This window comes from Chrysochloris asiatica, unplaced genomic scaffold, assembly GCF_000296735.1.
Source record: "Chrysochloris asiatica unplaced genomic scaffold, ChrAsi1.0 scaffold00125, whole genome shotgun sequence".
Classification (NCBI taxonomy): Eukaryota; Metazoa; Chordata; class Mammalia; order Afrosoricida; family Chrysochloridae; genus Chrysochloris; species Chrysochloris asiatica.
Window position 1 is genome coordinate 6878499 of NW_006408643.1, and position 16035 is coordinate 6894533.

Here is a 16035-nt window from a genome sequence, read left to right on the forward strand (position 1 = left end):
TCTGACTCGATGGCACCTGACAACAACAACATAGTACAGTGGTTACGAATCGGGCTGCGAACCACAAGGTCAGCAGTTTGAAACTACCAGCTGTTCCGCAGGAGAAAGATGAGGCTTTCTGCTCCCGTAAAGATTTACAGCCTCGGAAACCCTGTTCAGGGTCACTATGAATCGGAACCGACTCCACAGCACACAGCCACCACCACCACCACGTTAAGCCTTAGTCCTCTATTAGAAAGTCTCAGGGTACGATGTAGAAACAGTAGAAAAATGAAACTGTATTCTAAGATCATCAATTTCTTGTGAAGAAATTATATAGTTTGCTTTTTTTACTGCTCAATGCATCACTAAGCATGCCAAGAAATGGGATAAAACCTAGATGAGGCTTTCAGAAATAAAAATACTTTGAAAGACTGGAACCTTTTCTATTTGCCTTACCAATGGTCTGAGGAAGCCTATTAAAACCAAACTGACAACAAAGGCCAGCTAGCCACACTATCCTTAAATGCCAGGCCATTAGAAGTGGATAGGTCCAGCAAACTGAATGAAATTATCTTTTTGGTGCAGTCTTAATTTTAATTTATTTGAGTGATATTTACCACAAAATCATTCATTATCTACCCTTCTTCATGTGCCATTTCAGGGAAATGTTGTTGTTGTTACGTGACAACGAGTCAGTTCTGGCCCATAGTGACCCTGTATGGGGTATCCAAGGAGGGGCTGGTGACCTTGAACTGCCAACTTTGTGGTTCAAACCGACTGTGCAGTGCAGCGCCTTAGCCCACAGAGCCACACCAGGACTCAGTCACGGAACTAGTACACTTAAGAACTTAGAAAAGAGAGACACTGACTTCGCCACGTTCTCTCTGTTCCTGAAGCCTGGTGCTGTGTTATCACCAACTCTGGGTTCACACAGAGCTACGCTAAAGCTGAAAGATGCCTCCGATCCCTTCCCATCAGGGCCATAAACAAGTCCTCTGTGACACTGAGACAGAGCATATGAGGCCAAATTTACTGAGAAGGCTAAAAGTGGAATGGGAATTTCCCCAGGCTTATAACGTAAGTAAAGGGCTAACGGTTTTTTGGTTTTTTCCCCCCTTTAAAGAACTAACTTCTTGCTTCAGTTTCCAGGGAGAAGTGATTCCCAGAGTCATTCTAGAAGCTACATTTCCAACTTGATTCATTTACAGTTACTGTTGAGTCCAACACATGAAGACAGGAACCATTATGATATACGGTCACCCATAATCAAGCCCCTCACGACCATGAGCAGGACAAAGAGAAACTATGAACAGGCAGATATTCTGACGCTAGAGGTCATCTATTCAGAGAAGCGGCAGTACAGAAGGCCTGGGCCCTCGGTGCTCAGTGACATGAGGCCTCTGGGTGTTACTGCTGCATGCCAGCAAGTCAGTTACTACTCACAGCAACTCCGTGCACAACAGAGCGAAACACTGCCCGGTCCTGAGCCAACCTCACAAACGGATACACAACAGAGCGAAACACTGTCAGGTCCTGCGCCAACCTCACAACCGGATACACGACAGGATGCAACACTGTCAGGTCGTGCCCCAACCTCACAACCGGATACACAACAGGATGAAACACTGCCCATCCTGCCCCAACCTCACAATGTTGCTGTACTTGAGGGAACTGCTACTGTCACTGTATCAATTCATCTCGTTGCGGGTCTTCCTCTTTTTCAGCTGACCCTCCATTTTACCAAGTATAATGTCCTTCTCCAGAGACTGGTCCCATCCAGTAATATGTCTGAAGTATGAGAGACGACGTCTGGATAACCTGGCTTCCAAGGAACAGTCTAGTTGTACTTCTTTCAACACAAATTTGCTTGTTCTTTTTGGTCCACGGTACTTTTAATATTCTCCTCCAACACCATAACTCAAATGCATCAATTCTACAGTCTTCCTTATACATAATCCAACTTTCACATGCATATGAGGTTATTGAAAATACCACGGCTTGGGTCAGGTGCACCTTAGTCCTCAAGCTGACATCTCTGCTCTTGATCACTTTAAAGAGGTCTTGTGCAGCAGATTTGCCTAATGCAGTTATGTCATTTGATTTCTTGACTGCTGATCCCTTGAGTGTTGATGGTTGACCTGAGCACAGTGAAGTCTTTGACGACTTCAGTCTTTTCTCCACATGGATGTTGGTTACTGGTCCAGTGCTGAGGATTCGTGTCTTCTTAACACTGAGGTGCAACCCACACCACAGGCTGCAATCTTTGATCTTCATGAGTATTTTAAGTCCTCTACTTTCAGAAAGCAAGGTTGTATCATGTCCCTATTTCAGATTGCTAATGAATCTTCCTCCAACCCTGCTGCTATGTTTTTCTTCATATAATCTCCCGGCTTCTTGGATTCTCTGCTCAGCACACAGATTAAATAAATATAGTGAAAGAATACAACTTTGGTGCACCCATTTCCTAACTTTCAACCAGTGTTCCCTCGCTCTGTTCGAACAATTGTCTCTTGGTCCATGTACACATTCCTCATGAGCACAATTAGCTGGTTCCGGAATACTCATTCTCTGCAATGTTGTCCACAGCTTTTTATGATCCACACAATCAAAAGCTTTTGCATACTCAATAAAGTACAGGCAGAAACAGTATGTTCTGGTAGCGTAGTGGTTGCGATTCAGGCTACCAACCTCAAGGTCAGCAGTTCAAAACTACCAGCGGTTCCGCGGGAGAAAGATGTGACTTTCTGCTCCCGTAAAGATTTACAGCCTCAGAAACCCTATATACAGGGTTGCTATGAGTGGGAACAGAATCCACGGCACATAACCACCACCAAACACGTTTCTGGAATTCTTTGCTTTCAGCCAAGATCCATGTGACATCAGCAATGATTTCGTACATTCCATGTCCTCTTCTGAATCCAGCTTGAACCTCTGGGCAGCTCCCTGTCAAATTACCACTGCAGTTGTTTTTGTATTATCTCTAGCAAAATATCACATAAGATATTAATAATATTGTCCAATGATTTCCCCATTCTGTTGGAATAGGCACAAATATGGATGTCTTCCAATCACTTGACCAAGTAGTTGTTTTCCAAATCTCTCGGCATAGATGAATGAGTGCCTCCAGCGCTGCATCACTTTGTTGAAAGATTTCCATTTGTAGCCCATCAATTCCCAGAGCCTTGTGCTTTGTTAATGAATGCTTCAAGTGCACCTTCAACCTCTCCCTTCAGTATCTTTGGCTGTTGATCATATGTACCTTTTTAAATGCTTTAACACTGATCATTTCTTTCTTTTTTGAAAAAAAAGCTTTTATTGTGAACTGTCAAATATGACAACGAAACGTGCAAAGATCTGGAGTTAGAAAACCAAAAGGGAAGAACATGCTCAGCATTTCTTAAGCTGAGGGAACTGAAGAAAAAATCCAAGCCTCGACTTTAGTTATTGAAGGATTCTCTGGGCAAATGACTGAATGATGCAGAAAGCATCAAAAGAAGATGGAAGGAATACACAGAGTCACTGTACCAAAAGGAAATGATTGATGTTCAACTATTTAAAGAGGTAGCATGTGACCAAGAGCCAATGATACTGAAGGAGGAAGTCCAAGGTGCATTGAAGGAATTGGCAAACAATAAGGTACCAGGAATTGATGGACTACAAACTGAAGTCTTTCAACAAAGTGGGGCAGTACTGGAGGCACTCAGTCATCTATGCCAAAAACTTTGGAAGACAACTATCTGGCCGACTGATTGGAAGAGATCTGTATCTGTTCCCATTCCAAAAAGAGGTAACCCAATGGAATGTGGAAATCATCGGACAACCTTTTGCTATCCCATGTTAGTAAAGTTTTATTAAAGGTAATACAGAAATGGCTGCAAGCCATTGACAGAGAACTTCCAGAGGTTCAAGCTGGATTCAGAAGAGGCCGTGGAAAGAGGGATATCATTGCTGACGTCTGATGAATCCTGGCTGAAAGCAGAAAATACCAGAAAGATGTTTACTGTGCTTTTTTTAAAAAAAATGTACAACACAGACAACACAGATTTTGTATAAACATGGAAAACAGATTTATACAATATCACCATTTAGCATATATGCTGTGGCTGAAACAGAATTCAGTGACATAAACCTAAAAATGTTCTCACAATTACTGGTTATTTAAAAGACTTTAATTATTACAACTTTTTTGGTAAAATGGAGGAATTCTGAAGGTGATTTTCATTCTCCAGTTAAGACTTCATTTTGCCTTTTTCAAAAATGGAAGAATCCTTTTGGCCACCTAGAGATGATTTCCTTTGTATCCTATCAGATGATCCAAATCTTGAAAAGGATCCTAGCCTTGTTCTTTTAAGCAACGTAGTGCCCAGAAAAGCTGGTCCCCTGCAGGGAATTCTTTCCAGGGAACCCACTCCCAACTTTCATTTTTTTCAGGCTCAACATTCTTTGGTTCTGAATCTTGAGTCAAGTCCACCTCTCCTCTCATTAATATAGTGACGTAATTAATGGTAATTCTCTTTCTCAATGAAAGAATTCACAACCAAGGCAAAGTGAACATTTTTCAAGTAAAGAGCTGCTTCTTCCAAGGTTTCTCTTTGAGCACATTCTTCCCAGCTTTCCAACTAGTTACCACAACTCCTGCTCTGACTCCAGGCTGCTGTCCCCGCAGCTCTGTGCCAGTGGTCATAGCACCAGGAAGATGCGTTCGGCCACCTTTTACTGTGCTTTATTGACTACACAAAGGCTTTCGATTGTGTGGATCATGACAAGCTATGGACAACATTGTGAAGTATGAGTATTCCGGAACACTTAATTGTGCTCATGAGGAATCTGTACATGACCAAGAGGCAACTGTTTGAACAGAACATGGGAACACTGAATGGTTTAAAATTAAGTAAGGTGTGTGAAAGGTTGTATTCTTTCACCATACTTATTCAACTTGTATGCTGAGCAAATCTGAGAAGCTGAATTATATGAAGAAAAATGTGGCATCTGGGTTGGAGGACGACTCATTAACAAATTGCGATGTGCACATGATACAACCTTGCTTGCTGGAAGTGAAAACTTAAAATATTTATTGACGAAGATCAAAGAGCACAGCCTTCGGTATGGATTGCATCTCAATGTAAAGAAAACAAAAATCGTCACCACTGGACCAATAAACAACATTCTTAACAATGGAGAAAAGATTGAAGTTGTCAAAGACTTCATTCTTCTTGGATCAACTATCAACACTCGTGGAAGCAGCAGTCAAGAGATCAGACGACGTATTGCACTGGGCAAATCTGCTGCACAGGAACTTTTTAAAGTATTGACGAGCAGAGATGTCAGCTTGAGGACTAAGGTGCACCTGACCCAAGCCATGTTATTTTCAATAACCTCAAATGCATGCAAAAGCTGGACAGTGAATAAGGAAGAACGTAGAAGAATCGATGCATATGAGGTATGGTGTTGGAGGAGAATATTGAAAGTACCATAGGCTGTCAAAAGAACCAACAGATCTGTGTTGGAAGAAGTGCAGCCAGGGTGTTCCTCGGAGACCAGGATGGCCAGACTTCGTCTCTCATACTTTAGATGTAGTGTGACATTAATGATATTATTAGATGATTTCCCCATTCTGTTGGGTCACCTCTCTTTGGAATTAGCACAAACATGGATCTCTTTCAACTGCCTGGTCAGGTAGTTGTCTTTCAAATTTCTTAAAATAGATGAGTTAGCACCTCCAGGGCTGCATCAGTTTGTGGAAAGATTGTATTCTGTCAACTCTTTAAGCTTTACTTTTCACCAATGCCTTCTGTGCAGCTTGGACTTCTATTGATCATCGACCAATTCTTTTTGGTACGGCGACTCTGTATTTCTTCCATCTTTTAATGCTTGCTGCATCATTCAATATTTTGACCATATGATCCTTCAATATTGCAATCCGAGGCTTGAATTTTTTTTTTTTTTTTTTTTTGTTCTTTGAGCTTGAGAAATGCTTTGATTTTGTAAACTCCAGGTCCTTGCATATTTCATTATGTTACTTGACTATCTTCTTAAGCTGTCCTATGAAATTCTCCATTCTGTTCTTTTACCGTATCATGTCTTCCAGTTGCTTTAGCTTCTCTACGCTGAGTTAGTCTCAGTCTCTTCTGACATCCATTCTGATCTTTTCTTTCTTTTAATGACTTCTTGCTTTCTTCGTGTTTGATGTTCTTGATGTCATCCCACAACTCCTCTAGTCTTTGGTCATTAGCGTCTAATGCATGAAACCTGTTCTTGAAATGGTCTCTAAATTAGGTGGAACAGTCTCAAGGTCCTATTTTGGTTCTCATGGATTTCTTTGCTTCAGCTTGAACTTGCACATGAGCAACTGAAGGTCTGCTTCACGGTTCGGCTCCTGGCCTTGTTTGGCTGCTGTTACTGATCTTCTCCATCATTTCTTCCCACAGATGGAGGCAATCTGACTCCCATGTATGCATCTGGTGTGGTCCACATATGTAATCAGTTTATGATGTTGAAAAACAGTATTTGCAATGAATGCCATTGGTTTTGCAAAATTCTATCATATGATCTCCAGCATCATTTCTATTAACAAAGCCATACTTTCCAGTGACAGGCCATTCCACTTTGTTTCTAACATTCATTCCCAATCACTAGTCATTATCAGTGCATCTTGACTGCATGTTTGATCAGTTTGTGACTGAAGAAGATGAACTGTAGAATTCTTCAGTTTCATCCTCACTGGCTTTAGTGATTGGTACGTAGACTTGAATAATAGTGGTATTTATATTCCATGTATGCATATAAATATTATCCTAACACAAGCAGCATTGTACTTCAAGACAGACTTTGAAATGTTCTTTTTGCTGATGAGTGTGACACCATTTCTCATCAGTGTGTTGTTCCTGGCATAGTAAACCATGTGGTTGACCAACTCAAAATGGGGTAGTATCAATTCATTTCAGCCCACTAGTGCCCAGGATGGCGTCCTGGTGTGGCACTGTAGGATAAGCACTGGACTGTTAACCACAAGGTCGGCAGCTCAAACCCAGCAGCCACTTCTCAGAAACCGTACACAGCATCACTGTGCACTGGAAACTAGTCAATGGTACTTACTAACAACACCACCACCTAGGATATCGATCAATAGATTTCAGTTTTGGTAACTTCTCATTTTCTAGATTCATACTTCTTGCATTCCATGTTACAATTAGTCGATATTTACAGCTGTTTTTTCTCATTTTGAGTTGTGCATCATCAGCAAATGAAGGTCCCCAAACCTTTGCTTCATTCAAAGTCATTTAGGTCAACTCTGTTCTAAGGAGCCAGCTGGTTCCCGGTCCATTTTGAAATGTCTTTCAACCTGAGTGTCTCACCTTATAGCACTGGATCTAACAAATTCCCACTGCTATTCATAAGGCTTTCAGTGGCTAACCATTCAGGAGTGGTCTGCCCCTCCTTTCTAGACTGTCTTAGTCTGGGAAGCTGTGCTGAAATACCATGGGTGACCCTGCTGGTATTTAAAATGTTGGTGGTACAGCGTCCAGCATCACAGTGACACACAAGCCACCACAGTACCACAAACTGACAGAGTGACTTATGAGCTTTGATTGCTGATGGTACAGTGGTCCTATACATTCTACTAACCAAGTTTCATCATCTAGTGTGCCGAGGAGCCAACGGAAGACACAGGACTGCTAGGTTTATAAAGGTCTGCTGTTAGTGTTGCCCCAGGAAGTGTGAGAATTCGGGTTTCAGGATGGCCCTAACCACCCTGCCTAGTAAGAGTGGTTCACTGCAGACCAGACTTACTGGTCTGATACAGACTGGTGGACTCCCTAAGAATATGGGCTTTAGACAACCTTCAGGTCTGGAACTCAATTCATCTGAATGCTTCAACTCTCAGCTAAATAACAATCTTACAAGGTGAACAATTCATGCTCATTAAAACAACCAATCATACAAGCAAGATTAAAAAGGGCGGCATGTGCCTCTGGATAAAGCTCAGTGGGAAATGAACGGAGGAGGAATGAAAATGTTGTATAAAGGGAGTGGGGAGCATGCTGTTACACTGTGGGGACTGCGGTCAAGGTCAAAGAACACGTGCACAAGTTGCTGGAAGGAACCAATTTCCTCTAAAATCTAAATCTCATTCACCAAAATCTTTCTCGCTCCCATACAGACCTACACACACACACACACACACACACAGAGGCTCACTGCCTAAACACTGTCTATACAAGCAAGATGGTTTCTTCTGAATCCCTGCTTTCCCTAGAGTGAATCTGGAACTTTGGTACATCCTAGACAGAACGTGTTTACATACTCATTGTCATAGAGAATCTTGGCAAGTGTGTCTCTGATAAGCTGCTTTGTTGGGACAGTTCACATCTGTTATCATAAATCCCTGCAGGATTCTAACGTGAACAGAACCTGAAAGACTGACGCAGGCTCAACTGTATACTTAAATTCAGTAAAAATGACACATCCTAGGGTTTATATATGAGGGGGCTTCCAAAGTTTATGGGAAAATTCTAGTTTTCCCCTTGTATATATAAAAAGAAAAGAGTGTGCTGACTCTGCTATGGCTGTTCCCTCATGCGTACTTTCTCTAAGCTGCTTCTGCTTCCTAAGAATGACCCTTAGAGAGTCCCAGTGAGTCACTGACCCTGCAGTTGGTTTCCAGGACACGTGGTTGTTGGTGCCAAGTTGGTGTGAAAGTGGGTAGGAGCCAAGAGGTGGGAACTGCTGCACCTGGAGCTTATTCAGGAAGGGACTCCTGGGGCGGAGCTGGAGGATAAGCCCTGGACCTTAAGGTCAGTTTGAACCGCAAGGTAAGGCTCGGGGCTCAAACTCCCCAGCTGCCCCTTAGAAACTTTATACAGGTCGCTATGAGGTGAACTGACTCAACAGCACTTAACAATGGAAAATACCATCAGGCCAAAATGGAGTGAGTGAAGTGAAGGTCACACATGCTCCCATCCTCCAACCTTTCTGCCAGTTCTGACTGCAGTCATCCCCCACCTCCCCAATGGCATGCTCTACTTCTCAGCTGCCCATGACACAATCTGACAATCAGAACTCACAGACTTTAGTTACAGCTCAGGATGTATTAAGGAATTCACAGGTACAACAGAAAATCAGGCGCAGGATTAGGAAGCATGGAGACAAAGTTTCCCTTCTTCAGTGCAAGACAGTGCTCTCAGCTCCCCTCAGCTCAGTGAGGGCAGTCCCGGCTCAGCAGCTCAGGACAGACAACCAAAACTGCCACACACCCTCCCAGCCAGGTCTCAGCCCTTGACCCGCGGCCAGACTGTTCTTAGGAGACTCCTGGCCTCCGCTCTCTCTGCTGCCTCTCTCTTCACTCCTCTGCTTCACACCTCCGTGGATTTGGCTCTATATGTAAGGAAACTTTTGATCAATTTCAAGGCATGGCCTTCGCACCAGGCCCACACACTGACCAATTCCCTGTCAGAAGGACAAGCATTTCATTTATAGTCCACGATCACTGCATCTGCACATTTCACAGTCACCTCGAGCCCTGATGCAAACCTCTTCTTCTGTGCTGCGTACGGAGCGGGCAGCCATCTCAACCGGCATCACGGCTGCCCTCAGACGTCTCTCTGGTAAAGCCAAGAGGACAAGAAGTTCATCCCACATCATTCATACCGTTATGTCAAAATCAAGCATGACTGGAGCAAGTCCAGAGACACTGACAATACGGAACGGAGATTTAAGGGCCAGATCTTAATGCCCAACACTGGTGACGGGAGCAACAAGATAAAACACATGCTGCCCAGTGGCTTCCGCAAGTTCCTGGTCCACAGCGTCAGAGAGCTGGAGGTGCTGCGGCTCTGCAACAGATCTGACTGCGCAGAGGACCGTGCATGACATCTCCTCTGAAAACCCCAGAGCCTTCACCGAGAGTGCAGCACAGAGAACGTGCACGACGTCTCCTTGGAGAACAGCAGAGCCCTCATGGAGAGAGCAGCGCAGAGACCACTCACGTCTCCGAGAACTGCAAAGCCCTCACAGAGAAAGCAGCCCGGCCAGCCCCCAGCCACTCATCCCAATGCCAGGCTGCCCAGCCAAGAAAATGAATAGGCAGCCTGTCCTCAAGTTTCATTTGTGCTAAATAAAACCTAAAAGCAGACACACACACACAAAGGTTGGTGGTCTAAACCCACTAGCCCCTTTGTGGGAAAAAGACGTGGCCGTCTGTTTCCATAAAGCCTGCAGTCTTGGAAGCCCTGTTCTACTGTGTCCTGAGTCACAACAGACTCAGTGGCAATGGGCATGGGGTTTTGGCTTTATAGTCATTTCATGTGCACAATGTACTGACCAATCCCTGCAATGTCCAGCAATCACAAGGCAGGCTGAAGCCCAGGGCCAGACAAAAATCATGAAGCCAAAATTGTTTACAGCTTTCCCAGGAAACATAACAAACCCTCTGGGATAGAAAACTAGGACAAGGGTGACTCCCCAAGGCTCAAAGGGGAAAATCTCCCCAGCTGTTTCCCAAAGAACCAAGGGAAAAGCCCACATGCTGTTTGGTGTCAGTTCCATTATACAGCTAGCTATTGGGAATAAGGTTTGCAAGTTTGTAAATCTTTACCAGAGTAGAAAGCCTCTTTTCCCCACAGAGCAGCTGGTGGGCTCAGACCATCAATCTCGTGGTTCGCAATCCTGTGTTTATCTTACAGAGCCACTGTGCTCCCGAAAGGCCCCCGAACAGGAAGTGATTGCACTGCAGTGGAACTGGCTTCTAGAAAGTGGCATGAAGGGTGAAGGAAGAGAGTGGCCCACACACCTTCAGCACCTGGATGGCTGCAGGCCAAGCAGCTGTCTGCTGTGAGAGACACAAGTTGCTTTTGTGGTTCAATCTGAAAAGATGTTCTACAGGTTTGTATCTTTTCACCAAATGGGTTCAATCTATATTGCTAAACAAATAATCCAAGAAGGTGGACTATATGAAGAATGTGGCATCAGGGTGGTAATGTGACTTAACCACCTCCCTCTGCAGATGACACACCCTGCTTTCTGAAACAGAAGAGCACTTGAAGCACTTACTGATGAAGAACAAGACTTCAGTCTACATTAACGGAACCAAAACCAGGGAAGTACAATGGCTCTGTGGGATAAGTACTGGACTGTGAACCACTAGGTCCGTGGTTCAAGCCCACCAGCCACTCTGTGGGAGAAATACGAGGCTGTCTGCTCCCACAAGTGTTTGAAAGCCTCGGAAATCCTATACAGGGTCCTGATGAGTTGAAACCGACACCACTGCACTTGACAACATCAAATCAAAAAAACACCTCAAGTAGACCAAGGAGAAAATACTGATATTGTCAAGAATTTCCTTTTATTTGGATCCTCGATCAACACCCAGGGAAGCAGCTGTCAAGAATTCAAATGATATATTGCTTTGGACAAATTTGCTACAAAAGATCTCTTTAAAATCTTAAAAAGCAAAAATGTTACTTTAATGACTGGGGGCGGGGGAGGGAGGGCTCATCTTTGACCCAAGTCAGGGTATTTTCAATCCTCTCCCATGACCAAGCACTCGTCTGGCTGCTGCCAGCACGTGGTTAAGTGGCGTCCACAGCGCAGTCTAGGAAACTGCAATCGGTCACTTGAGGTCAACCGAGTGTATTCTGCATAGTTATTCACTCCTGTGCCCTAAAGAGATCAGAGTAAACACAGACACACACAGAGAAGCCATACACCACGTGAGAATTGTGCCCACTGACAAACAGGATCGGTGGGCAACTGAAAACAGGATGTAAGTGGGGAATGGTCACTTTGCCAGTCCTCGATTTAAAATGAGCTGTCTCAGAAGTGGAAAGCAGGTCTCACTAGTGTGAAGAAAGCAGAGCCAGGACTCGGAGATGCCTGCACGGAGCGCTGTGACCCGGAGACCGTGAGAGATGGTACAGAAGCAGGGGCAGCTGAAGGAGCAGAACCAAGGGCACAAGACAAAGTGGTGGACGAGCGGGCCCACAGAGCTACAAAGCTGGGTGCATCCAGGCCAACAGAGCAGGCACGCAACTAGCAGAGCTACAGCTGCCCAAGTAGGCCACAGGGCAAGGGTCTGGGATGCTGGCCAGCCACAGCTGAGAGGAGGCCGACCTGACCAAAGACCTGTATCCGAATGTTCTTATTAGAACTCTAATCAGTCCCTTAGTAGTAATCCCCACAATCCTGACTTCTGTGTGGCCATCACAGTGAATTAGTGAGCCCAGCAGAGAAGGAGACAGAGCCCAGGGCAGGGCCGTTGATGTCACAATGAATGAAGAAGGCTGGGCAGTGGAGGCGTGCCTGACCCAGCCCTAACCTGTCAGCCTTGGGCTTTTGTTGGGTTTGATCCTCTCTGGTGAGGTCGGGGGAGGGGGCGGTGTCACACACTACCTCCACGCCATCTAACAAGAACCATTAAAAAGTGTTCTGTCCTCTTTCCCAATAGCCTGTCCTCAACTAAAACAATGTGAGCAGTGCCTAAGTGATTTGGAGCCTGGGGGTGCAGTGGGTTCTGTACTGGGTGGCATAAAGATTTACAGCCTCGGACATACTAGGCAGGGTAGCTAAGAGTCAGAACCAACTCAACGGCTCTTAGCAACAACAATCACCCACCTTCAGGGCCCCCTTTTAGTCTTCTATCTTGTTGTTAAGTGCCATCGAGTTGGTTCTGACTCATACTGACCCTGTGTACGGTTTTCCATCAGAGGCCGGTAGGTTTGAACTGCTGACACTGTGGTTCGCAGTACAGTGCTGAGCCTACAGCGCCACACCAGAAGCCCAGTCTTCTCTGCAGGAGTCCACAGGTCTATCCTGACACATACGTGGCTTTCAAGAGTTTGAATCAACCTGACGGTAGCTGGTGGTTAACCCTGCCTGATGAGAAACGCAAGAAGTAGATCTTCAGAGAGAAGGCAAATGACAGAAGCAGCCAGAAACTCACATCTACACAGAGAAAGGCAACGTGCACTGAATTTAAGAACGAATGAACACCAGTCCTTTCAATGCTATCCCTAAAAGGAGAACAGGCAGGAACACTTCCTAGCTCTTATCCTGAGAGCATCACCCGGACATAAAACCAGACAGGCATTTGCAGGGAAAAATCACTCATCAATTTTCTCTCAGGAACATAGACCTAGATAGCTTTAAGAAACATTAATGAGCCAAACCCAAAAATTCACAGAAGGAATCATACATAGTGACCAGATGGGCTGTACTGCAGGTATGCAAGGCTGGTCCAACAGCCACAAAACTGTGTGATATTTTTTTATTACATCAACTAGCTGAAAAGATCACATGATCACATTAAGAGGCACAGGAAAGCTAACAAAATCAAACACCATTTGTAATGAAAACACTTAACTTGCACTGAGGCACATTTCTTCAACCTGACGTTGTTGTTGTGACGTGTTGTCCAGTCGGTTCCGACTCATACAGACCCCGTCTAGGGTTTCTGAGGAGTGACTGGTGAGTTTGAGATCCAAATTGACCTTGTCGTCGTCGTTGTTGTTGTTACGTGCCGTGGAGTTGGTGCCGACTCATAGCAAACCTATACAAGGTTTCCGAGGCTGTAAATCTTTACGAGAGCAGAAAGCCTCATCTTTCTCTAGCGGTACAGCTGGTAGTTTTGAACTGCTGACCGTGAGGTTTGCAGCCCAATACATAACCACTACGCTACCAGAGCTCCTTACAGAGACCCAAACTGACCTTACAGTCCAGTGCCGATCCTACAGTGCCACGCTAGGACTCCTGATAGAAACGATAAAAACCTACAGCTAACATCAGACTTAGTTGTGAGGAATTAGATGCTTTCTCCCTAATATCAGCAACAAGATGCCAAGGACGCCTCCTCTAAGCACTCATACTTTGTTAAGTGCTGTTGAGTTGGTTCTAACTCATAGAGACCCTGTATGGGGTTTCCGAAGAGCGGCTGATGGCTTTGAACCATTGACCTTGTGGTCAGCCATCCAGAGTTTATCCTACCGGGCCACATCACCTCTCACACTGCTGCTGCTACTGTTAAGTGTCGTCAAGTCGATTCTGACACATAGTGACCCTCCCTGTACAGGGTTTCCAATGAGGAGCTGCTGAGTTTGAATTGGCAACCTTTTGGTTAGCAATCCAGTGCTTATCCTACAGCGCTATGACAGGACTCCACCACTCATATTTGTTGTTGTTAAGTGCTGTCGAGTCGGTTCCAACTCCTAGCGACCCTGTATAGGCTTTCCAAGGAGCGGCTGGTGAGCTTGAACCACCAACCTTGCAGTTCAAACCAACTTTGCAATCCAGCGCATTAACCCACAGGACCACCCAGGGCTCCCCACCACTCATACTAGAAACACCCTCCAAAAAACCAACCCCACTTTTCATCCAGGCAACTAAGCATGACAGTGGCCCTAGAGGACAGAGCAGAACTGCCCAAGGGTACCAAAGCTGTACTTCTCTGTGGCAATGAATGGCCACACCATCTCCAGCAGAGGGGCTTTAACCACTCAGCCAAGCAACAGACAGGTAGGTGTACAGGGGGCCCTGACACCAGCCAGGCGTGGACGCCATCAAATGATCAACCACTCGAGATCAAAAGGGCAACATTTCCCGTAAGACATAATCCAGAAGGTGGGGGGAAAGGAGGCTGAATGGAGATGGAACCACAGGGAGGAAGCGGGGTCTGTGATGTGACAGCAGGTGATTGCAGTCAGGACGAAACGAAGCGTATGATGTGTTGAGTGTAAAAGTGATGATTTGTTCTGTTAACCTACACTTAATACACATATTAAAAAAAAATAAAAAGAAAAAGACTATGAGACTGATAAAAGGAAAATCATAAAACCCTGATGAAAGATCTAAATAAATGATGTAAGAGATAAACTCACAAGGCCTTCTTTTCCCTTTTCTCCACGTAGCTTTTTGTTTTTTAGTTTTTATTGTGAATTGAGTGATAAAAGTTTACATGGGAAAACACCGGTTTTACACTCACTGTTTCGTTGCAATGATTACAATCTCCTCCGTGCATCATCATTCAACAGCATTTGCTTCTATTCCCTCGGTTCATTTGTTTTTTTAGGGGGCAGGGATGTACACAAAAACCCTCGGGAATATATAACCATTTAAACAACCAAAGGGCACATTCCTGGCCGCAAGCACACAGCCTTTCTCTGTCCATGAGTCTCGAGTCCCCAGCTGCTCTATCTCTCCACATCCTCCACAAAGCATGATTAAATTTAACGCAGTTCTTGCTGAATTCGCCTTCTTGCTTTCATTTTTCTTCTAATGCACTTGCCTGGGAATCCTGCTTGTCCCCATGTCTAGCTCCTGGATCTTGGTGTGTTATATGTTGCTGCCCCTGAGTGCCTTTCAATCAGTTGTGAAGCACAGTGACCCTGGAAAAAGCCTCGGTCTTTCTCCCTCAGTGGAGGGTGGATTTGAACTGCTAATTGCTAGGAGTCATAAAACTGAAGAGCAATTTCCCTCTTTGGTTAAGTCAAGACATGAAGAAAATTGTTGTTGTTGTTAAGTGCCGTCGAGTCGGTTCCGACCCATAGCGACCCTGTACAGGGTTTCCGAGGGTGTAAATCTTTACGGGAGTAGAAAGCCTCATCTTTCTCCCGCGGAGCAACTGGTAGTTTCGAACCGCTGACCTTAAGGTTCGCAGCCCGATTCGGAACCACTACGCTACCAGAGCTCCATGAAGAAAATAAGGGGGTCTTATTTTCTAATTCCACTTTTTCACAAACTTTTTGAATGTTGCCACTGCTATTTTTTGCAAAAACTGGGCCAGGGGAACATTTCTTTAGGACAAACATGTATTAAGGGATTTAACGAAAAGGGTCTTGAAGCTATACTTATCTGAATTTCCCCAGACCATTTAAAGATTTTGATTACCACATTAATAAGCCGTTTCAGGCTCGTTCTAGTACCAAGATGAATCTGCACATTCTTGAAACATCTGGCTACAGCTGTGCAAACGTTGCCCAGCAATCTTCCACCTGAAAGTTATAAAGCTATGATTGTGACCCCCTGTAACTAATTCCTGAAGTCAATTGCAGTAACTCATCCAAT

General features: G+C 44.7%; 1 protein-coding gene across 1 annotated transcript in view; it reads right to left on the bottom strand.

The window, feature by feature from the left end:
- Positions 1–9561, bottom strand: part of LOC102834979 (zinc finger protein 555-like) — a 14589-nt gene extending 5028 nt beyond the window's left edge. Inside the window, exon 1 of the mRNA XM_006869052.1 lies at positions 9514–9561. Coding sequence (XP_006869114.1) covers positions 9514–9561 — 48 coding nt within the window. The remainder of the gene's footprint in view (positions 1–9513) is intronic.
- Between the last annotated feature and the right edge of the window lie 6474 nt (positions 9562–16035).